The sequence below is a fragment of the Miniopterus schreibersii genome, assembly GCF_964146895.1.
Source record: "Miniopterus schreibersii genome assembly, chromosome: 13".
Classification (NCBI taxonomy): domain Eukaryota; kingdom Metazoa; phylum Chordata; class Mammalia; order Chiroptera; family Miniopteridae; genus Miniopterus; species Miniopterus schreibersii.
This window is the reverse complement of record NC_138113.1, coordinates 32,853,127-32,877,095: the sequence shown is the minus strand read 5'-3', so window position 1 is coordinate 32,877,095 and position 23,969 is coordinate 32,853,127. Positions and strand designations below refer to the sequence as shown.

General features: G+C 38.4%; 2 protein-coding genes across 7 annotated transcripts in view; one reads left to right on the top strand and one right to left on the bottom strand.

Annotated features, from left to right (window-relative positions):
* PUS10 (pseudouridine synthase 10) overlaps positions 1 to 1,945 on the top strand; it is a 52,469-nt gene extending 50,524 nt beyond the window's left edge. For both annotated transcript variants that reach the window (XM_081156760.1, XM_081156759.1), the window contains exon 18: positions 412 to 1,945. In XM_081156760.1, the coding sequence (XP_081012886.1) occupies positions 412 to 450 (39 nt within the window). In that variant the 3' untranslated portion in view covers positions 451 to 1,945. The remainder of the gene's footprint in view (positions 1 to 411) is intronic.
* Positions 1,946 to 10,486: 8,541 nt separating this feature from the next.
* Positions 10,487 to 23,969, bottom strand: part of REL (REL proto-oncogene, NF-kB subunit) — a 31,096-nt gene continuing 17,613 nt past the window's right edge. The window contains exons 5-10 of one of the 5 annotated variants that reach the window (XM_081156247.1): positions 15,757 to 15,897; positions 14,262 to 14,366; positions 13,939 to 14,151; positions 13,300 to 13,368; positions 13,099 to 13,170; positions 10,487 to 12,012 (exon numbers count right to left, since the gene is read on the bottom strand). In XM_081156247.1, coding sequence (XP_081012373.1) covers positions 11,258 to 12,012; positions 13,099 to 13,170; positions 13,300 to 13,368; positions 13,939 to 14,151; positions 14,262 to 14,366; positions 15,757 to 15,897 — 1,355 coding nt within the window. In that variant the 3' untranslated portion in view covers positions 10,487 to 11,257. Of the gene's footprint in view, positions 12,040 to 13,098; positions 13,171 to 13,299; positions 13,369 to 13,938; positions 14,152 to 14,261; positions 14,367 to 15,756; positions 15,898 to 23,969 lie in introns of all 5 variants that reach the window. The other 4 variants (XM_081156245.1, XM_081156246.1, XM_081156248.1 and 1 more) reach the window with 4 other exon arrangements.

Below are 23,969 nucleotides of genomic sequence, written 5' to 3'. Positions count from 1 at the left end.
GTAGCCTGGTACTGTAATTTCATTATGATTTGAAGCTCAAGGTTTTGTTTTAGAAGAGCCAGGCCAGGGTGAGTAGAAAATATGGGAAAATGAAACTGATCAGAAGTATAAAGGTTTCTGAGACTTCTGAGAGAAAGCTGGTGTTGCCACCTGAATTTGTTCGCTACTTTACCCATAAATAACATTAACGAATTTTAAATGTACTCTAGTCTCTAATCAGGCAAAAGGCACAATTAATAACCAGCTGAGGGACTGGATAGTCCATAAACTCAGCAACAGACCACAGGCCCAAGAACCCTAAGTCAGTTTCTTCTGTCACGGTCTATTAGAAGTATTACATTTACACAGCACCACCAGCAAATGGTTCCTAGAACGGTGATATGTTTTAATGACTTGTTTTCTTCTTTCCAGTCTGTAGATGTTGACTGGCCGCCTGCTCTGGATGACTAGCTTTCAAACCTGGAAACAGTAGGGTTTTCGTGGCCCGCTGTGGACGTCCATTCAGCACACACTGTAAAATGGCTGTTTACCCACCGCGATGGTGTCTTGGAAACTAGTTAGATCATGTTGATCTATTTATTTTTAAACTTGTAACATCTCAGGATCCATATACAGTATGCATATAATGTGTTACATTGCTCTAAGGATGTCTTAGGACTTTTCTTGTCCCCTCGCCAACCCCTGCAAGAAACCATGAATAATGAAACCATTCCCTACTTTAAGTCTTTCCTTCAGAGAGGTACAGACAGGATACCTTCTCTGCTAATCTTAAGAAGCTGTAATTTCTTTCAGCAAAACTTCCCTTCACAAGAGAAATACCTACCTTTAAAATCATGTTCTAAATTTTTAAAACGATGCTGATGTTATATGTATGTTTATGCAGCACAGTGTCTTATAATAAGATATCGAATGCAAACCTGACACCATTAGTCTTTTTCGCAGTAAGCTTCTAGCAAGCTATTACCCATAGAGGTACTTTCGGTGTGATTTGTCACAAATGCTAATGACTTCAAGTTACTATTTTGACAATCTAAAATTGTCAATACCTTTCCTGGGGAGGGAAAATAAAACCTTAGGAATCGAGGCATACAGTGGTAAGAGACTTTAATAAACCTTTTAAATAAGGAGACACAAGTGCCTTCAATAATTCTCTTCAGTGCCAGGGATGAGATTATGAAAAATGGAGATTGCCGAACAGAGGTAGGTGAGATTATTCCAGATGCTTCGATGCATTGTCTAGCCTCAAACATCCTCATCAGGTAGATAGGATATTGTCATCTCCATTTTATAAATATGAAAACCAAAGAACAGAAGTTAAGTGATTTGTCTAAAATTGTTAGTTCTTTCCGTCTAAGACCAGAACTGAAGTTTCCTGGTCTGTAGGCCCTTCCTAACAAACCTTATTCCCGAGCACAGGCCGTGTGCAGGAGGCAGCTGAGGATGTCACTTACATGCCTATAACCATGAAAACTGACTTTTGGAAGTTAGATGCCAAATCAAAGAGCTTACCCGAAAATAGCCCAAGTGTGTGTCATAGGATCTCATGTGATTACCATTTGTTAGTAAGTTAATCATCAGTTGGTACTATGAAGAGGAAAAAACATTAAATGAACAAAACCTAAAGAAAACATCTGAGTCATTAAGAGAAAACTTTCGGAAAGGAGTCTCACTAAAAGTTCACACTTAAGTGTAATTTCCATTTCCCTGATTCAACTATGTGAGCTTTGGGACACCTGTGACTTGGATAGTACCGGATTACTCAATGTCCCATCCCTCCATTAAACATAATTCATAGATACGAAGATGGACTGTTCACTTCAGAAATCAGGAAAGTGGTTTGACATGAAATTTCATTATGTGAATAATAGCAAACAATTTTTTTTCACTATTTTAAATGCCAGAAAATGAGAAAGGGATAATAGAAATAAACTTTTGATAAAAAGGTAAGAATTTTCGTGTGAATGTTTCTGTTTCTGGGGAAATTTTGCTACAGAGATTTAAGTAATTTGGAAAGTTAGTCTTTTGCATGTTTCTTTTTGGCTCGGCTTTGAATTCAGTGGATCTGTGAAATGGGAGAATTAAGAACCTCCTTAGCCAGCATAAATGAGAAGACTTCTATTTCTTAAATTTCTATTCCTGAGGTTGTGTAAAATTTCAAGCAAAGAGTAAACTTTAGTTGTAAATATTTATTCCAAATCTTCATATAATTATGAGGCAGAGGTTAAATTGATGTAGGTCTTTGATTATGCAGAACTGAAACATTAAGTAATGAGAAGACTATCGTTTTGCCTACATGAAAGTATTTTAAATTAGCTTTGTGATCTCTCATAGCTTTGTTTAATATAAGTCTTTTAAATAACACTTAGAGAAAGGGCTCTTTGTACTTCATGGCATCTCTTTGTCCCAAATATAGCCTGTGGTTTAGTTTAGGGAAAACATCAACTCTAAATACCTGGAAAAGTAAAAATAAAGTTGGTAAAATGAAAAATTTCCTAAATAAGATAATTGGTTACATTTGTAAATTATGTGAAATAAACTTAGAAGTTAAACTTCCATTTCCAAAGAGAAAAACATCTTACTTAGGTAGATATTTTCTTTTGGAGCTTCATTCTTGGATTTTTAAATCCACATAAGAGAATGAACCTCAAGGTAAGCTTTTGAGTTGATTTTTTCAAATGGTATCCTTTTTTCATTATGGAAAAAATTCTTTTATGATATTTAAAAAAAATTTTAATTTTGAAATAATTTCAAATCGACAGGGAAATTGCAAGAAAAGTACAAAGAAACTTTTTTCCCTGAACATTGAGCCAGCGATGCCCCATCCCCCCAATACACTCGTGCGTAATTCCTGCCAACAAGGACGCTGTTCTCATTCACCGCAGCATAACCATCCCAGCCAGGAACTGACCTGACCCTGCAGTCAGAGTGACCCTGACACTTTGCATTGAGCTCTCTCTTTAGTCTCCACCAATCTGAAACAGGTCATCTTTCCTTGACTGTCATTACTTTAACACTTTGAAGATTTCAGGCCAGTTATTTTGTAGATTGTTCCTCAATTTGGGCTTGCCTGGTGTTTCATGAATAGATGCAGGTTGTAGCTTTCTAGCAAGAATACCACAGAAGAGAGAGTACCTTCTTCTTGCATCGTATCAAGTGTCACACAATTTTGATTTGTGCTGTTACCAATGATTGGGCTTTGATCAGTTCATTAAGATAGTGTCTGCCAAGCTCTTCCACTTTTCCCCCTTTGATTAATAAATCTTATAGAGAGACCATCAAGCTTCCACTCACTAGTTTCAGCATTCATCGAAGATACTAACCTGAATCGATTATTACCACAATGTCTGTCAAACACTCATTTTCTAATTCCTTTTACATTTATTGGTTGGCATTGAGTAAGTTTTCCTTCCTGTGGATTCATGGCTTCCTGTTTTATTCAATGGGTTATAATTTGTTACTGATGTTTATTTTGATTTCTAAGTACTGATTTGATGAGTAGATGCCCCGCCAAGCTGAGTCCTGTATCCTTTTGACATGACCTCATCGTTCTCAGAGAATGTTCTTACTTTAATACAAAAAGACATCCAGGCTCCTCTTGTATTTCACCTGCACCAGCCCTGGAATGGGCTATTTCACTAAGAGGAACTAGTGAAACGAGTTCCTTTTAGGAGAAAATGATATTTAGAAACCAAAATCCGGGCAGTAGGTATGCGCATCGCTACTGTGATGTCACTGCTCCCAAGCCCGCTCATGGCATGCTTACCTCTATGGATTTCTTTACACATATTGAAAACTATGAGTTATTCCAGTACTTCCAATTCCAACCTTATCTAGTTTGCTCTCCCTTCCATATCTGTCATTTCTTTCTCAGTGAGAAATATGGCTCGCATTAGCTTTAATATATTAACAGATGAGGCCCCTCACGAATAGTCCCCTATGGAGGCACCCTTACGTCAGATCACTGAGACGCCCCTCCGCTCCCCCCACACGTTCTCTCAGGCTGGGCACACTGCCACCCCACACTGGGTCACCTTCACCCGCTGTGGAGGTACCTACCTGTGCCCTGCTCACAATAAGCGAACGGCTTTGTCCTCAGTTATTCAGGAAGGAAGAGAAACAGGCAGGAAATAATTCAGGAAGGCAGAAAATAAAAATCTTTTAAAAAGGCTTTTCAGTACTCTGTAAAATTATCTGTCATTTCAAAGGACAGTTACATATGCAAGTATATTCAGCTGCAGCATTCCATTAAAATGCCTCGTGTTTCTAAGCAACCCAAACTAGTTTTCTCTGAGGAAGATGCTATAAATACAAAGAACATCTCGTTGATATTTTTAAAGTCAAGTAGCAACAAAATTTTAGTAAGGGTTTTAGAATTTTTTCCATTTATTATATTACCAAGAAAAAAAAAAAATCACTGTATACAAAGATATTACAAAGACAATATTCTGTACAATAAAAGAGTTTTTTTCCAGTTTTAAAATAATTTCAGTTTGATAGAATGCTTAACAATTAAATAACTGAACAGTATCTGAGAACTTAAAAAAATTATAAGTCAAAAATATAATAGTGCCATTCTGTGGGATATGGATTCATCATAGTCAAAAGCATTTTTAAGTACATTCTTTTTAAACAGAAATCATCTCTAAAGGATTCCTCTGGTCTGAACCATGCATTTAAGAATGCCATTACCCAAAAACTTTGTTGTGTTCCCTTTCCATTTCGCCTTAAAGCTACCTGAACTGTGTACCAGTGACCACATTTCCAGCTAATTATCCAATAAAATCAAGTGTGTCATCAATGATGTCTCCTGAGATTGAATTCCACAAATGGATCCCAAAATACTCCAACCTCATCTAATTCTTACTACATTTTATACAAAGCCGTAATGGTTTGATTAGACAATAAAGTTTGAGGAGGAAAACAGGCAAGATGAGTATTTGATACTTTTACCAATTTGTATTTTATTTACCTGCTGTTATCTCTGAAAACTCGATTGTTGAAGCACCAACATTTTGTATGAATTATTGTGTATTATTGTTCATACAGAGGTGTTTAATGAATTTTTTTGGTAATTATTTAAATTTTTGAAAGTCCAATAGTAACTGAAGTTGTAGAAGCAGGTGATTAATATTAGAGTGTGATAAATTCCACTCCTTTTAAACAGATAATTACTAGCAGGTGTTTTTTTTTTTCTTCTTCTGGAGCCACAGACATTCAGGATAAAAAAATTGGAAATATTTACAAAAATAGTTTATAAATTACATCTATATTTTGTTTATTAATGGGGTAATGGAAACATGATGGGGTCTTTTTTTGGGGGGTGGTCTAAGCTTTGGTTTGCATGAAAAAAAATGATATGATTACTTTTGTGATTCGATCTTATCCACTGATGTTAAGTTTGTGCTTTACCTAAATTTTGCTAAGATATATTAGTTAAAATATTAATTTGACTAATTCTTACATAAATAAAGGCATGAAACTGGATACAGACAACCCCTACATTCATCTCTGATGAGCTACCCACTCCTGGGCTTATAAATTTTCTATTATATGTGATTAAAAAGAAAAAAAATCCTAATTTTGCTCCCTTTCTTACTCAACATCTAGAAATAAAACAGGTTAAGAAATCTTACAGTGGCCACTTCATTAGCTATGAGACCCTTTTTCAGGAAGACAGTCATGCTACTCCTGATTCATAATCAACTTGGGCTAAGAAATTAAAAGTCACAGAATTGCAGAACTGGAGTCATTAACTGACCTATCTTTGCTACACAATTGGAAACGGCTTTGGAAAGAAGGCGGCCAAGGCAAGGCCCTCCAGACCTGGGCAACAGCTGGTCACTCTAAAGAGAAACTGATTTCAGGATTCCTGCTATGGAAATCTAGTCCATAGTGATTTTTCTCACTCTGCCACTGGAAGGAGTGTTTGGACTAGAGATTAATCAGGGCCACAAGACATACACAGATGGTTTATTAACAGTATCCAATTAGCACTATACAGTTTCTTATGCATTATTTTATTTACTACAACATACCTTGTAGGTAGGCAGGTAATGCCCAGCCTACCTACATCTGAAGAGAGAGACTCAGAGAAGGTGTGATTTATTAAATATCAAACAACTTCTAAGTGGCAGAGCTGAAGATTAAAACCCAGATGTCTGACTAAAAAGTCCCCATCCTTTCCATTTCTCCATGCTATTTAAACATCCCATGGACATTTCTTTAGTCCCTCAATAAATCAGTTTATAACATAACAATTTATTTAGTGCTACTAGGCAGCCTAGATCACCAATTCCTAGTCTTTAACAGTATAGTTTTTCTGAAGTATTACGTTAGAAACTGACATCCAGCTTTTCTGTTAAGCAAGGTTTTGAGTAGAGAAGCCCAGTTACCACTTCAAATGGCTGTTAAGATAGGTACTGATGACAGAACTCAGAATAGGGGTTTTGAGTAGGTAGGTTGGCAATGGGAGTGAAAGAAACTTCTGGGTGCTGGAAATGACTATGTATGTAAATATTCAAGCTGTACACTTAAAATTAACCCACTTCACGCACTTTACTATAGGTGTGTTATCCCTCAAAAGAAAAGGACTGACCTCTTTGAGAAAGAGTTTTCTCTCATTCCCCTCTGTATTATTTCCAGCACCAAACATGGTGCATTGCACATTAGACATTAAAAAATGTGGCACGTGATTTGATTACTACTCCAGTGTCTGTGCAACGGTAAGGTGCCGAGGGAATGCACGGGGGGGGGGGGGGGGGGGAGATGAGACTAAACCTGCCACAGATGAGACAATCCTAAAACCATAAAATTTCTACCTAATACAGTCGACACCACGGGAGGCAGAGGGTAAAGTATTTCCCGAGCTGGATAACCTTGGCGTCAGTGCTTTTCCTGCTAAGTACCTTTCCCTTTAAGAACCACATCCTTGCCCACATTTTAATAATCACTCTTGTGTCAGTGTCACCCCTGACTCTCTAAGAATAGCTGCCATTGATTCAGCACCGACTGTGCCAGGGACTATGCTAATGGATGGAGTCGCAAACATGAACGGGACGGGCCTTAAGTGACTGTGGCCAGCGAGTTCCCCAGCAGAGGCCCTAAGTGACTGGCCAGCGAGTTCCCCAGCAGAGGCCCTAAGTGACTGTGGCCAGTGGGTTCTCCAGCAGAGGCCCTAAGTGACTGTGGCCAGCGGGTTCTCCAGCAGAGGCCCTAAGTGACTGAGGCCAGTGAGTTCCCCAGCAGGGGCCCTAAGTGACTGTGGCCAGCGAGTTCCCCAGCAGAGGCCCTAAGTGACTGTGGCCAGTGAGTTCCCCAGCAGGGCGTGAACCGCTGCACCTCGGCTAGGGAGGCAGGGCCAAGTCTCACAGCAGAGCCGTCTTCAAGAACACAGGCAGAGCAGGGGTACGTGAAAGGCACGCAGGCCCAGTGGCCTGGGAAAGCTTTTTCAAGGACAACTACGTAACAGACAATAAGGGGGAGCAGGGTGTTCCTTTTAACTGGAGCAGATGGAAGAGAGATTCTTGTTGGGGAAAAAGAAGGAAGGCCTACACTAACTCAGCAGCAATGGAGGGGCGGATGCAAGAGGTTTTGGGGAGGCAGACTCAAAAGGACTTGATGAGTAAGTACGAATGTGAGAGGCTTCTTTTAAATATCTTAGATGGCAGGGTAAACAGTAATGCAATTTATAAAGGCATCCAGATACTGTGAGAAAGCTGAAGTTGTGGCACTGATAAGGTCACCCTGGGGAAAACAGCACCAACTGAGGGGCCAGGGTTGAGACTCAGCGGGGGGGGGGGGGGGGAGGGAATCAACCTCAGACAAGAATCTTATGTACCACAGCAACCTTGGAGGGGTATCCAAGAGGGAGTACTCAATGGGACTGGCGGTTACAGACAGTTCAAGCATAAAAGATTGATAAAAAGATACTAGGATTAACAAGGGAGGGTGTCTCAGGTCACTTTTCCCAGAATAGCTGAAGAAAAGAGTAGGAGGTAAAGCGAGAGATGACAGGGTAAAAACTTACTGGGAAGTGAGGAAATGGAGACTGAAAGTGTTAAGTCTGGATGTGAGGGTAGCAGGAGAGGTTTTTTCCTTTCCACATTAAGCTAGAGAAGACATTTACCATGTTTATCCAAAAAAAAAAAAAAAAAAAAAGGCACTAAATGCTGACGTAAGGATAAAGAAACAGGATGGGGGATGGGAGAGGAACGAGGGGGATCCAGCATGTAAGTAGAGTTTAGAAAGGCATAAGGTCACCTTTTCCTCAGAAACTAAGAGTGGGGTGTTACAAGAGCAGGTGAAAGTGTAAACACATTTAGAGACAAAAATTCTTTTAAAATTATAGTCAGTCTGATGAGCAGTAAATGGCATATGAGAAATGAAAAATCCATCTCTTATCACAGACTTAGCAGTACCTTACTTTGGCTTACACAGGAAAACCTGCAAGTCAATTGCTTATTTAATCTAAAAAATCCATTTAGATTTTCTAAGTGTTAAAGCTGATCGATGCTAACTAACACAAAATTATAGGATTCTGTATTTTTTTTAAAAAGGGCACCACCTATCAACCACTATCTGGAAATATCTTGGGTCCGTGTTTTGAACAGGTAAGAAATTATGCCTCCGGGTTTTCCTTTCTCCTGGTGAGTTCTACTAAAGTATGTTATGTGCTTATGATTTTTAAAATTATATGACAGAAATGTTTCATTTTAAAATCATAATTCCTGAGACACATTAATGGTGTTTAGCTTTAATCTTTTAAATCAATCTTTTGCTTTTGCTTCATAAATATCCTGAACCCAAGTCTTACCTTGGTCGCCTTCCCATTTCCCAGTATCACTCAACTCAGAATTTTTATTTATCTGAGATTCACATATTCCCTATTTTAACCAAATTGACTAGTTTTAATTGTTCCAGTAAATTTATGGTTTGGTTGGATGCCATGTTAGTGAAATGACATGTTTCTAGTTAGGAATATGCTCAACATTTATGGTTGACTCTAGTTATAAAATAAACTAGGTCTTTAGTAAGTTAGCTACTTAGCATCATGACAATCCTGTCACAATTAAGATTTTGCCCAAATTCTATCATCATTTTTCCACTGGGATTACTTTGCTTTCCAACTATTTGGATTACCATTATTAATCCTTGTCTTGAATGTATATGATTCTGATATAAACCCAATGTCACACTAACCAGAACTATAAAAATCATGAACATCTAATAATTAAAGCTATTTTCTTTATTTCAGAAAACAGTTGTATCAGTAGTACTCGGAGTGTTCAATAAATATTTACTGATTGCTTAATATGAGACAGACACTGTTCTACAAACTGTGTTCAACAAACAAAACAAATATTTCTGCCCTCAAGGAGCTTATAGTCCAGTGTAAGAAAACAAATAGTAAACAAATGAATGCTTAGATAAGTACTATGGAAAGATATAAAGGAGGGGGGGCATAGAGTGCTGATAACTATCGTGTCAAGGAAGGGCTTGATCAGGTAACAGTTGAGTGAGACTGAAGGATGAAAGAAGTGAGTTCTGTGTGTATCTGAGAGGAAACTATTCCAGGGAGAGAGGACACCAAGAACAAAGACTCTAAGGCAGGACTGTACTCAGTGCTTTTGAAGAGGAGCACTGAAGCCAGAGTACCTGGAGCTGAATGGCGAGCGGAAAATGGTAGTAGGTGAGGTAGGCAGGACTGCGAGCCTGCTAATCTCAAGGACTTTGGTCTTTAAGATGGGGAGGCACGAGATGGAAATAATCATTCTGGCTACTTAAGGGAGAACAGACCGTAGGGGCACAAGGATACAAAAAGGGGTTTTGGAGGGTATAGCTTCAATCCAGGCAAGAGGCGATGGTGGCCTCGAACAGGATGTTACTAGTAAAGGTCAAAAGAGGTGGTCAGCTTTGGATGTATTTGGAGGTAGGACCTACCAGGTTTGCTGATTTGGATATGAAAGATAAAAGAAAAAAAGAACCAAGGATGAGTCCATGGACCTGGACCTGAGCAACCAGAAGCATGGCATTGCCATTTACTGAGTTGGGGGGAGACTGAAAGAGAAGTTTGGGAGGGAAGATCAAGGACATGTTCAGTTGGAGCTTTAATTAGATTTCTAGGTAGAGACGTCAAGTAAGCAGCTTTATACACATGGGTAAACTCCAAATCTGGAGTTCAGGGGACACGTCTAAGCTAGGGGTAAAATTTCAGAGTTGACAGCATGGAGTTGGATGAAATCACAGTGAGGGAGGACACATAAGAAAGAGAAGGGGTCCAAGGAAATTTCTTCCCCTTAAGAACCTAAACTCATAAGCAATTTTAAAAGTATGGATTTAAATAGTCCAAAAAGTAATGAACCTCCCGTACCTTGAAAGTGCCCTCTGCCCAACTTAGCATGTTAAAGAAATCTTGTTTTACATGTAACCTAAGAAACTCCAGAAAGCCTCAGAAGAACCCCTTAGGGGTCACCTTGGCCATGGGCTTCAAAAATAATAAGGAATTTATTTTTCCAATGACATAGCCATTACAGGTTTTACCTTAAATTTGCTTAAAAGCAAATATCATTTCATTCATTTAACTACGAATACATTAATACATTACAAAAGAAATATAAAAAGGAGTATTTGAGAAACTGGAACTTTGCCCTCACGCTCTCTCCTCTCTCTTCTGTGGAAGCGTGGTGGGCCTCTAGAGCGAGAATTCCCATTATGCACAGCATCAGGCCACATATTTCAAAAGAAGAAACACTAAAGCCCTTTAAAATGTCTATTTTGGAATGTTCCTTTTCTGGCAGTTTCCAACTTTGTATTCTACATACCCAAAGTTTTTTGTTTTTGTTTTTAAATGGAAAAATTGATTTTATTTAATATTTAACATGTCACAGATTCATTATACACTTCTAATGGTCAAATAGTGGTCGAGCACAGGCTGAAATATGTACTAGTTTAAATAAACTATGTGCGGCGCACGTAGAATTCCACAGGACATCATAGCCTAAAGTTCAATGTGTGTGGATTTATCTACTCTTGAAGCAAAAGTCTTCTGGACTTTTTCCAGCTCTTCCCGAAGGTGGGAAATGAGTTCATCCCTCTCTTCCAATTCTCTGAAAAGCTCCAGAGCCAAGGTGGCCTGCCAAAGAAATCCCCTACATATGGTTGGAGAAATAGGAAATGTTGCTTCTATGTAGGTAATATCAAAACGGTTGCAAACATTAAAAAGGATTTAAAGCTTGAACCATCACTTAAATCTTACAAGTTAACTTGAAAAAAACTCAAATGCATATGAGCTGCCTAACTGCTCATTCTGCATAGTGCCAATACCTGAATATTGACTTTGAACAAAACCATGGCTGTTTGGATTAGGGCCATTTGAGGGCCCTGCCTCATTTACCATGCTCTCTGCACAGCCGAAGTCAGATCCCTCAAATGCATCTGACTGTGAAACGAAAGCAGTAGTACTGGAAGTGGCGCCTGCTGCCATGCTGGAAGAGGGCATCTGATGGAGCTGTCTCAAGTCTCTTGGGTCTAACATTGAGTTACAGGAGGGGCTTCCAATATTCATTCTCATAAGTCTCGAACCGTCAGTCTCCCTCATGCTGTCATTACTGGGCGTTATCATATTCACAGGGCAATTCTGCAGCATGCTGGCATCAGAGATGCCATACAAGTCAGCTGGTGACATGGACGAAGCTTCCATTCTGCCTATGTCGTTAGTACTGTTATAAAGGCAAGCGTTAGAAGCATTCAATTCACTAACAGGCATTTCCAGGAATGATGGGATACCCTGTGAGTTAGAGGAAATTGTCCCTGTTGAAAAACTACTCAGTGGGTTGGTGCTGACTGAGCAGGAGGTCGGGTGGGCCACGGAGGACCAGCCTGAAGAAGGCGGCGGCGCCATCGGGGGCACGGCTGCAGCGTGGTGCGGCACTGTGCTCGGGATGGGCACAGACGGCGAGTAGTAGGGTTCTGCTTGACTTGAAACTCCCGCAGTCCTGGGCATTTCTGTCAAAGCTGTACCATGAGAAAACAAGTTTGATTCTGTAGGGGGGAAATGAGCAAAATTATAAAAAGTGCTATTTCTACAAATCGTGCAATCACACTAATAAAGAAAATTTTCAAGGACACTGATGTAGCATTTCAAATTAAAAATTTAAACAGCACTAAAATTATTACATGAGCCCAAAACTGAATTCTGTGACACTTACTGTTTTACAAATACCTATAAATAATTTAGCTAAGTTATTTTGGCATAGGTAATCTCACTCCAGTCAAATCTGAAAACCTAGCTCCTGAGGCCCTAGAAAGGTATTTTTGAAAAGTGAGAGATAAATATCAGAATTTCAGTTAATGGGACTCTAAATAGCCCCAAACCATTTCATATTCTCTACTTTTAAGAAAAAATGGAGCAATGGAGGACACATTCATTAGGGATGATTTGAAGTCCACATAACGTTCTAAGATGTGTTAAGATAAATTCCCAGTCAGAGAAAAATGAAGGCGTCTGTGTTTATTCACGTTATTATGTGACTGCTATACAAATAATCATGGAAAAAGCGCTGGCTTAAGAATGTACAGGGAAAAGTCTTCTAATTAACCCTGGTTGAAGGATCTAAACCAGAAGCTGGCAACTTCTTTTCTATACAGGGCCAGATAGTAAATACTTTAGGCTCTGCAGCCGCTGTTGGAACTGCTCGATTCCGCTGCTGTGCTGAAGAAAGCAGCCGTGGACAGTACGCAATCAGACGAGCATGGCTGCGCTCCAGCAAAATTCTATATAGACAGGCTACTGGCAGATCTAAACCGTTTCTTGCATGACGCACTGTGACTAGTAAAATTATCACCATATGAACGAAAGGTAATTTCTCAAACAATAACTCCCCCAAAACCAGTTTCCAATAGGACGTTTGGAAGCCAAGATCAATTCACTCAATATTCAAAGCATGAAAATATCTTTGTAGGAGTAGAAAATATTAAAGAAGCAGTTTTATTCCTAAGAATGGAATTCCAATATATTGTGCAAAGCAGTGGTCTTTCTGATCACAAGGGATAGCAGTGGTCTTTCTGATCACAAGGGATATTCTACAGGGAATAAAATACCTTTTTTAATGAATCGTCCTTCTCCAGTTGATCCTAGAGGACCAGGTCTAGGTCTTTCAGGAAAATTAACTGCTGTGATAAAGTTTCTCCATTATTAAATGTAATTTGAAAAATAACATTATCCGTTAAAATGCGCAAAACTGAATAAGCAAAACCCCCACAAAACCTATTTAAATATGAATCAATCCAAAATATTCTTACCACAGTCCTGCCACAGTTTCTGGAAAAGCAGAGTTGTTTTTTGTTTCTTTGCTTTATTGCCATAAGTATCTGGTTAGAAAGAAACCAGGAAAGCATGTGAATGAATCATCATGCTTCTTCTAACACATAGTGTTTCATGCCTATTTAGAAAATGCTTTAAATAAACGTACAGAACATGGATTTATTAAGCGTTGTGGAGTGTGCCCTAAGCCATGGTAAAGGGTATTTTTCTCTTAGTGAGAAACAGTGGGATAGTCGTCTTGTTTTCTTCTAACACTTGTATGTCAACAATGTCAACTAATACAATAGGGGCAGAAAAGGGCCAGAATGGAGATGACTCTGACGGGCAAGTTTGCTATCTATAAAAAGGACACAAGAAGGATCAAAACCCCCCTCAACTATAAAACAAATTTGGATAAACAGTTTAGATACCCTGAATTATTCCAGATTCCTCTCCTAAGAAAGAGATACAAAGAGCACACAGATCAATCAGCTGAAAAAAATCAACTGACAACGATCAGGAAAAGAAATGTAATTTACGAAAAAACACCCAACTGTGTTTCAAGGACTCTTACAAAAATGTTATTAGCAGGACTAATTTTAGGAGATGTTTAAAACATTGCTGCCAAGAAGTCGCACCTTTTTCATCTGGCAGGTATCGAAAATCCATAGATTCACTAACTTCCTGGTCAGAAGGTCTCCGCAGGTGCATTTTTACTGTCACCGGTTCCGTGATAGCTTTGCAATACGGCGGAGTCTTGAAGACAATGGCCACTTGACGGTGTACATCAGCTTGTGAAAAGATGCCTTTTGCTTCCCAATCATTCAACACAAACCGAACTTCTATGTCATCTAGTGAATATGAAAGCAAAGGACCATCAATGGGAAAACAAAGTAAAACGTATCTATTAATTTAAAATATATTCTGAATTCCATGAAACAGATGAAAAACAAATAAATACCTTTCTGAACTTTGTCACAGAGTAGAAAGATTTCATCTCCTCCTCTGACACTTCCACAGTTCTTGTTTACACGACAAATCCTTAATTCTGCAGTATTAGGGGCACCTACATAGGAAGAATTTTTTAAAGGAGTTGTACCTTAATAATATATTTTATTCCTTTTTGATGGAGAGAATTTTAGGAAAACAATTTATAGGATAGATAAAAAAGTTTAATGTATAAGTAAATTAAGAACAGTAAATACATTAATCATCCACATCTGTCCCTTTCCTTTTCAACTGTATTGTCTAACCTGGTTTAGAGTGACTTCATTTCTAGGCAATGACATTTTCTCTAATTAAACCTTCCTGCTTGTAAATTGATTCTTCCCATCCATTCTACACACTGTCACCAAATTAATCCTTTTAAATCATAACCACAACCCTAGGGCATTGCAATTTTCATGCTTCCTAGTACCCGGGCAATATTCCAATAACTCTCCCTGGCATTCAAAGCTCTCCATAAGGATACTCTGACCTACCTTTATAGCCCTATGTCCCACTATCCTTCTACATGCAAAACAGGTATAGTCATAAACCACTGGTGATCATTTATAAGAGTACAACACACACCCAAACACACACACACACACACACACAATATGGGGGTAACTTCATAATCTTTTTAAACTATATATACAGTGGTACCTCGGTTTTTGAATGTAATCCATTCTGAAAAACCGTTCGAATTCTGAAATGTTTGAAAACCGAGGGATCCACAGCCGACAGCTAGGCCTCAGGATCTTGCCCTCAGCGGAAGCCGTGTGGCGTGTTCGACTTCCAAGGTGTGTTAGAAAACCGAAGCATTTACTCCCGGGTTTACAGCGCTCGTAAACTAAAATGGTTGTCAACCGAGACGTTCAAAAACCGAGGCACCACTGTATCTGTATCCTTTGATCTAGCATTTGCCAACATTCTACTTCTGCAAACTCATGATAAAGACCTACCTGTACAAGATATGCACATGCAGGATACTGATTGCAGTACAAAGTATGAGAGCAAAAATTAAAAACTGAGAAGGAAACAAACCAAATGTCTTGTAATAGGGCAATGATTTACTAAAATTACGATATAGCCATATAAGGCAATATGCAGCTACTGAAAAAAATAAGGTGCCTGAAAGGGAAAGAGATTCAAGATACATTGCAAAGAGGGGGGGAAAAATTAAACAATGATCAGTGAGGATTTCTTTAAAAAGTTGCCAAAAATATATTGTGTGAATGATGATGATGATGTATTTGTACATATATGAAGAAAAAATGGTCCTAAGGACAGTGATTATTTTTGGAGAATGAAATTAGAGATTTACTATAGGCAAATAACTTGTTATTTACTTCAGGAATGTCGAAATTTTTCCTGTAATAAACAAACTTTTTCTAATTACCAAAATACTTAAAAACAATTAAACTATAAAAAAACAAGCTAGGGCTACAAACACAAGAATATGAAGTACTTACGGTTGTCATAAATTGGGTTAGAGACAACAGGAGGTAGAGTAGTCGTCAAATTACCATGGTCATCATAGAGGAAAACTTGAAAACATAATCTCACCACATTGAGGTCGCAATCTTCAGTATCAAGGAGCTGTGCTTCAGGGACTAAATGGGAGAATTTTTTTTTTTAAAAGAATGTAGAATATTCACACAGAACTAAAATCCTGCTCGATTCTCCTCCCTGCCCAATATATCCAGTAAACTTAAGTAGCATCCAAATCTGCACTAAATAAAATAGAATGGTACACAATCTCAAGAATGCCTTTTACCATAGTACATCATGTAGTCACTATCTAACAGTATTCATGAGGTATGACCATGTCAGGAAGTAACTATCCCAGTCGCCTGGAATTTAGATCAGAATCCCAAACTGACATTAATATTAAATTTTTACAAAGATGGTTGCAGGTTATATACAACAGAGAATAGGCATGCATTCATTAATTCAACAAGCATATATTTAATCCAGTCATTGTGTTAAGAACTCTGTAAATTATCTCCTATACCTGTACAAGAATGACTATCATCCTCATTTACAGATGAGGAATTGATTTTAAAGAAATGAAATTACTTGTCCCAAGTTTCACAGCTAAGAAGTACCAGAATTCATACTCAGGCAACTGAATCCAGAGCCTAGGTTTTTAAAAACTGAACTCTATTAGACAATTTTACATATGTTTTGTATTAAGTGACCAAAGGATTATGTACTAAAATTTAGATCAATATTTTAGGATATTAGATAAGGTAGCTTAGTTTGCATAAGAAATTTGATGTGCAAATTTGGTTTGTCTCTTAAAAAAGGCAAACAAACCCTATAGCAGGAAAATTTTATAGTTCTAAAAACATATAAAACCCATTCTTTGTGAAAAAATATAATGAGTTTGTTAAGTTGATATTGGAAAAGAAATCCAGTTCCAAAGGAAAATATTTACTGCCTTTTCAAAGAATATAAACTGTAGCAATCAATTATAAGTCATATTTTTAAAAAGCATGAAATATACATATTAAATTTTATAAAAATGTTTATTTTTAAAAAGGTATTAAAATTTGAAACACTAAATTTGAAAACAGTTAAAATCCAAATTCTTTAGTCTTACAAATAATAATAAAAACTATTTTGACTTTTTATTTAAACTACATAGTCTCAGTAGCTATCACAAAATTTAAAATTATCTCATGATCACCATTCTTAAGCTAAGCATTTGAAGGAGTCTATTAGAACATATTTGTACAACTAAAAGGTCAAAAAGTGATGCATGATATGAATACCTGTATCACAGCAGCAAATTCTACTGGCACAATTACATAGGCAATGAGAGGTCTACCCCTTCAAAATCAAAGTTTATAGCCTTATCAATTTAGAATTCAAGACATTAATGTTTTGCAATTCCAAAGATGAATAATCAATACACAAAAAATAAATTATTCGCTAATTGCACCTGACAAGTTTAAAAATAAGCCTATGTGAGTGATGTAAGCAAACTGTGACAGCCATACACATACAAAAGAACAGATTATGGATATAGACCCCAACACGAATGTATCTCATCAACATTCTGTGCAAAAGGAACCAGATATAGTCATGCTTCCATTATATGAAGTTCTAGAAAACATTAATTGATGGTGACAAAAAGCAAATTAATCGTTGACTGGGGCCAGAGGAGGGAGAGAGACATGACGGGAAGGAGACCAAGGAAATTCTGGAGTGGTGGTGGTAGTGGAAATGTTCCTTATCTTGACTGTGGTGGTGTTCCATGGAAGTGTATATTTGGGTAGATCTAACTGTATGTAAATTTGACCTAAATAAAAGTTTAATTAAAATCTCTTAAAATAGCACATAAAAAAAAAAAAAATGAACTGGTTAATAAACCAAAGCTTAAAAACATTTAGTCACATAATTATTTCATCAAAGAGAAAAAATTCTACCTGGTTCTCCAAAAGTCAATTTTTGTGGGATTTTACTTAGAATTTTCTCAATATGGTGCCCGCTTCGGCAGCACATATACAAATTTTCTCAATATATGGGAATACAGTTAGCACTGCATCAGAATTACCTTCATCTCTTCACAACACGGTTAAAAATCACTGACCAGCAGGAATTATGGCTGATCCCTGTTTTTACCCAATGCAGGATTCAGTTTAAAGATAAAAACTCAGCACAAAGCTTCCTCTTTTCTACACAGCCTACCCTCATCCTTCGAAATGGAAGGAATATATCTTCCTTCTCTAAGTCAGTGCAGCACTTGACCTATACACCTGTCCTACACACAGTGTGTGTGTGTGTGTGTGTGTGTGTGTGTATCTTGCATGATTATCCTCCATCAATGTCTCTTCTACTCAAGTAGGCTAAGTTCCATGAAGGCAGAATGGGTGTCTGGTGCATCTTTGCATCTTCACTAAACATGGAACACAGTGGCTTACATATAATAAATACTAAACATTTTCTTAGTGAGTAACTGAAAAATTAAGGAAAGGCCTGTTAACCAAACATTTAGACATTTTCATAAGTTGCTGAAAAAAACTATAAAGGAAAAATCAACAAAGGAGGTTCTACTTTTGGTAAAGGCAGGTGACATGTAATTGGGACCAACTCTACTGTGAGAACTAAAAAAGGTGGACAAACTATGAAACAAAAATCCTCTACAGGCATCAAAGAACTGATAAGATCATGAAGAACCATGGGGCTAAGATATAGAAGAAAGGAACTGTAAGAAAAACATTCCTGTTTCTCTCTACTCACCAACACTTCTGATGTCTATGTGTTTTTTCACACATAGCAATTCTCCAACTCTTAGGATATCAAATTGGTGGGGTGTCCTACAATTTAACTCAATTTTGACACTAACCACCTGGGGCTGGACAGATCCCACAAGCAAGAGCTCAATCCCACAAGTCTGCTCCTCCCCACACACTTAAGACACTAATCACAAGTCCAGGGTGTCATCTGTACTTCTGACTGACTGGCTACAAACTGGGAGTTCCATGACCCACTCCTTGGGTTTGATAATTTGCTAGAATGGCTCACAGAACTCAGGAAAACAAATTACATACTAGATTATCAGTTTATTATAAAAGGAAACAACTCAGGAACAGCCAGACAGAAAAGATGCCTAAGGAAAGGTATATAGAAGTGACACTGAGCTTCCATGCTTCTGGGAATGCCTCCCTCCCAGCGCCTCCCCATATTCACTAATGCAGAAGTTATCCGAGCCCCTTCAGTTAGGATTTTTATGGAGGCTTCATTTTGAACAAATGACTGATTAAATCATTGGACACTGGTGATTAACTCAACCTCCTGCCTCTCCCCTTTCCAGAGTTTACATAAAGGGATGAGGTTGAATGGTCCAACTCTAAGAACATGATTGATTGGTTCCTCTGGCAACCAGAGTCCCCCACCCTTAGGGGTTTTCCTAGCCACCTCATTAACATAAACTCGGATGTGTTTGAAAGGGGTTTGTTATGGAAACAAGGCACTCTTTTTACCTTTTTAGTCTAATCATTTAAGCAAATTCCAGGGATTTTTAGGAGCTCAGAGCCAGGAATGGGGATAAATATCATAAAATTACAATATTACAGAAACCCAGAGAGGTAAGTTCAGAAGAGGGTTGTTTTTTTTCATATATAGCCTACCAATTTTGTAACAGGAGCTAAGAGGATGATAAGAAGTTGAGATAAACTCTCAATAAACTATAAGGGAAAAATAAAGGAGTTCAGGGTCTGTCCAGGATGGAGAATTTGATAAACATCTAATGCTTTGATTGGGGGACCTGGAGGAGCTATAACCCAAGAAGTAAGGGTGAACTGGAATGACACCAGAAACTCACAGGATGAAAGCCTAGCTTCAAATATCCTAAATCATTTGCTGATTGTAGGTGATCTGGAATTGCTGGTGTGACCACCACCTACCACAAGAAAATCTTCTGAAAGGAGATAACAATGTCCCAGGAATAAAATCTCTACAACTTTTCATTTACAATGACTGATACTCTATTTTAAATAACCAGGCATATGAGGAGGCAAAATAAGGTGATTTTTTTAAAGTATTCTGATCAAGACGGCAGTGTAGGTAAACACAGTACTCTCATCCTCCCATAACCACATGAAAACGACAACTAAACTACAGAACAATCATTCAGAACTGCCTGAAATTTAGCCAAACAGAAGTCCTACAACTAAGGATATAAAGAAGCCACATTGAGATTGTAGGGGAAAAGACAAGGAGCAGGCTGGTCCCACACCTAGGTGTACTGAATAAAAATTGGGAGGGATATCTTCGCTGTGGAGGTCCCCACTGAGGAACGAGGGGTCCCAGCCCCACACCAGGGTTCCAGTGCCAGGAAGAGAAGTCCCCATAACTTCTGGCTGTAAAAACCAGTGAAGATTGAGGCTGAGTGAGACGAACGTCTGCTGGAGTCCCAGATATTCCTCTTAAAGGGCCTGCACATGGACTTATTCAGACTCACTTGCTCTAAGCTCCAGTGCTGGGGCAGCAGCTCAAAAGGCACCAGGGACATATGGGGAGGAACTGAATTGTCAGCATTAGGGTGAGAGCTGGGGGGGGGGGGGCGCGGCAGCTTTCTCCCAGAGGCCATTGTTCCTTTTCTGGGCCCTTCCCCCACAGAGCTGACAGGTAGGAGCCATATCTGAGTCTCCATCAACCTGGTTAACACTGTTGGCCCTCCCCTGGTGATTCCCTGAGGCCCTAAATGAGAACCAGTCAGAAATAACAAATACATTAACTAAAATAAAGAATACATTACAGGGAATCAACAGTGGAGTAGATAAAGCAGAGAATCAAATCAGAGATTTGGGAGATAACAAAGCAGAAAAGATCCAATCAGAACAGCAAAAACGAAAAAAGAACCTAAAACATGAGGATAGTTTAAGGGGCCTCTGGGACAACATTAAGTGTACCAACGTTCACATCATGGGGGTACCAAAAAAGAGAGACAGCAAGGGATTGAGAACCTATTGGAAGAAATTATAACAGAAAACTTCCCTAACCTAGTGAAGGAAATAGACATACAAGGCCAAGAAGCTCAGAGAGTCCCAAACAAGATAAATCCAAAGAGGCCCACACCAAGACACATTATAATTGAAATGCCAAAGGTTAAAGACAGAATCTTAAGAGCAGCAAGAGAAAAGCAGTTTATCTACAAGGGAGCTCCCATAAGACTGTCAGCTGATTTCTCAACAGGCACTGCAGGTCAGAAGGGACTGGCAAGAAGTATTCAAAGTGATGAAAACAAGGACCTACAACCAAGATTACTCTACCCAGGAAGGCTATCATTTAGAGTCAAAGGACAGATAAAGAGTTTCCAAGACAAGAAAAAGCTAAAGGAGTTCATCACCACCAAATGAGTATTGCAATGTCTAATCACTGGGTTATATACCAGAAATTAATATAATATTGTATGTCAACTATAATTGAAAAATAAAAAATGATTTAAAAAATATAATATATAATTTAAATTTATTTAACATAAAGCACTTATTATGTTCTAGGAACTATTCTAAGTGCTATATGAGTGTCTGTAATTAACATCATGCCTGGTTCTGGATTTGTAAATAAACAACACCACCTCCCTCCCAAACCCAAAACCTTCTACAGATGGCCCATCTGCCTCTTGACTCCTGCATCTTCTTTTTTAATGCCCTTTCTACTAGAGTCAGGAGATCTGGATTTGAATTTAAGCTGTGCCACTTGCTACACAACTTTGGAAACTTACATAACCAATGTTTTGGTTTCCTCCTCTGTGAAGCACTACTGCTGTTAATGATTGAATAAAATAGTGTACATAAAGCACTTAACATTTACTCCTTGATAATATAAAAAGTACTCAATGGTAGCTATTATTTATGATCTTCTTGTTTTATACAACATTATCCGTTTTATGTGGCATCAAGACTTAGATAGCCTCTTTAAAGGTTTGGCCTTTTACTTTAGCAATGAATCAAAATTTTAAATGAACATATTCCTGACCTAGAAATTTCTGAAAATTTATGCTAAGGAAATATCACAAAAGAATTCAAAGTATATATTCAATGAAGCTTTTTTGATAAAATGAAAATAACCTAACTGTTCATTAATAGATGTCAATATAAACAGGTTACAACCTACCAAAACAACAGAATACTCTGTTAAGAAGTAAAATAGATTTATAAGTACTAACATATTTAAGATATATTCCTGAGTGGGGGAAAAAGAAGCATTAGAATAGGAAATTAGCATGAGTGCATTTATTTTAAAAATACTGTGTGTGTATATATATATATGGCTATACACGTATAAAAGAAATTTTAGAAAAATATACACCACACTTAATAGTGGTCTCCTTTGGCGAGTTAAGATTGACAAGGAAGAAGGGGACTTTTGCTTTCCACATTATACTGAATAGTGTGAAAGACAAAGACCCAGAGAAAAGAAATACAGACCTTATGGCTCATAAAAATATAGTATTTGTTTAGAAGCATATTCCTTAAATTATCATATCCCCTTAATTTTGTTTTCATCCAGGAAAAATGCAAACCAACAAAACAGGATGTCTTAAATATGACAAAGAAATCTATGCTTTGAAAATTTTATAGATATTCAATTCCTGAATTATGCATATTTAAGTAGCTGCAGAAGACTTTAAAAAGAGACTACTTTAGTGTAGGTTGCTAGCATTTAACTTGGTATCACTTATCTAGTCAAACTATATACAGTGATTAAAATCCACTAAACAGTAAATATCTAGCCATATACACAAATATGCTATGAACCTATTTTGAATAGTTGGTACTACTTCTATACTTCTTTCACATTGGGATTTAAGTTTCACTGTTAATATGCCTTTGAGTTAAATACACTCCAACACCTTTTCACAGTGCCTGTTCGACATTCAGAAAGAGGTATACTGTCAGTTAAAATGGCAAAAGAAAGGCTACCTTCAAAGAGAACAGAACATTTCTGAGAGGATCTGGAGATACGTTTATTGTGTGGACAGTGTACCAACTGCAAGGAATGACATTTCACCCACAAGCTAAATTAGAATTCAAGAGCAAGGCTACTGGCTTTAAGTTAAAGATGGTAGAGTAGGAAGATCCTGAGCTCACCTCCTCTCACTGACACCAAAACTACAACTACATACAGAACAGCTATCTCTTAGAACGATCTGAACACTAGCAGAACAGACTTTTGACAACTATGGATGTAAAGAAAAAGCCAAACTGAGACAGGTAGGAGGGGGAGGGGCTCAGTCTAATGAGGACCCACCCTACTCCCCATTCTCTCTGTAGTGACTCTCAAGTGAGAGGGATATCACAACAGCAGAGGTCCCCCTCAAAGAGTGAGGGGTCGGAGCCTCAGCCTGGGGAACCTGGAAGAGGAAGAGGAGCCCCCATAACATGTCTTTGAAAACCAGGTGCACTGTCCACACAACAACAAGGCTTATATCTGGGAGAGCCAAAGGGCTGTAGGAAACTAAGGTTGCTCTCTTTCTGAGTCTCAGTGCAGAGGCAGCAGTCTGAAAACCACCTGGGTCATATGTGAAAGTGATACATTGACTAATTTTAGGGTGTGTGTTGGAGGGACAGGTATTTATTGGAACTTTCTCTTGAGTCAGAGGTGCTAGTGGGCACCAATTGTTTTTCCCTTTACTCTCCTACCCAACTGGTCTGACACTGGCAGGTGCTGTTTCTGACACTCTCCATTAACCTTGCTAACTCTATTTAAAAAAATATATTTTTTACTGATTTTTAGAGAGAGAGGGTGAGAGAGAGAGAAATGTTGATGTGAGAGTGAAACATCAAATGGCTGCCTCCTGCAAGCTCCCCACCAGGGATGGAGCCTGCAACCCAGGCATGTGTTTTGACTGGGAATCAAACTGGCAACCATTCGGTACACAGGATAACACCCAACCAACTGAACCATACCGGCCATGGCTTGCTAACACTATTCATCCCACCCCAGTGCTTCCCTGAGGACCCACACAGGCTGGCACCCCTCCAAAGTGGCTCCTTCTCTGTTATACCTGGTGGGTGGCCTTAGTTGGGACCAGCACACAGCAGTGTGTCTGCAACAGTTGAGAACGAGCTATAACGAGAATAGTTGCAGGGAGCTACAATGAAGGCTTGTACTGCATACCAGTGTGCTGGCAACAGTTGTGGCAAAGCCTCATAGCCAGCCTGGCCAG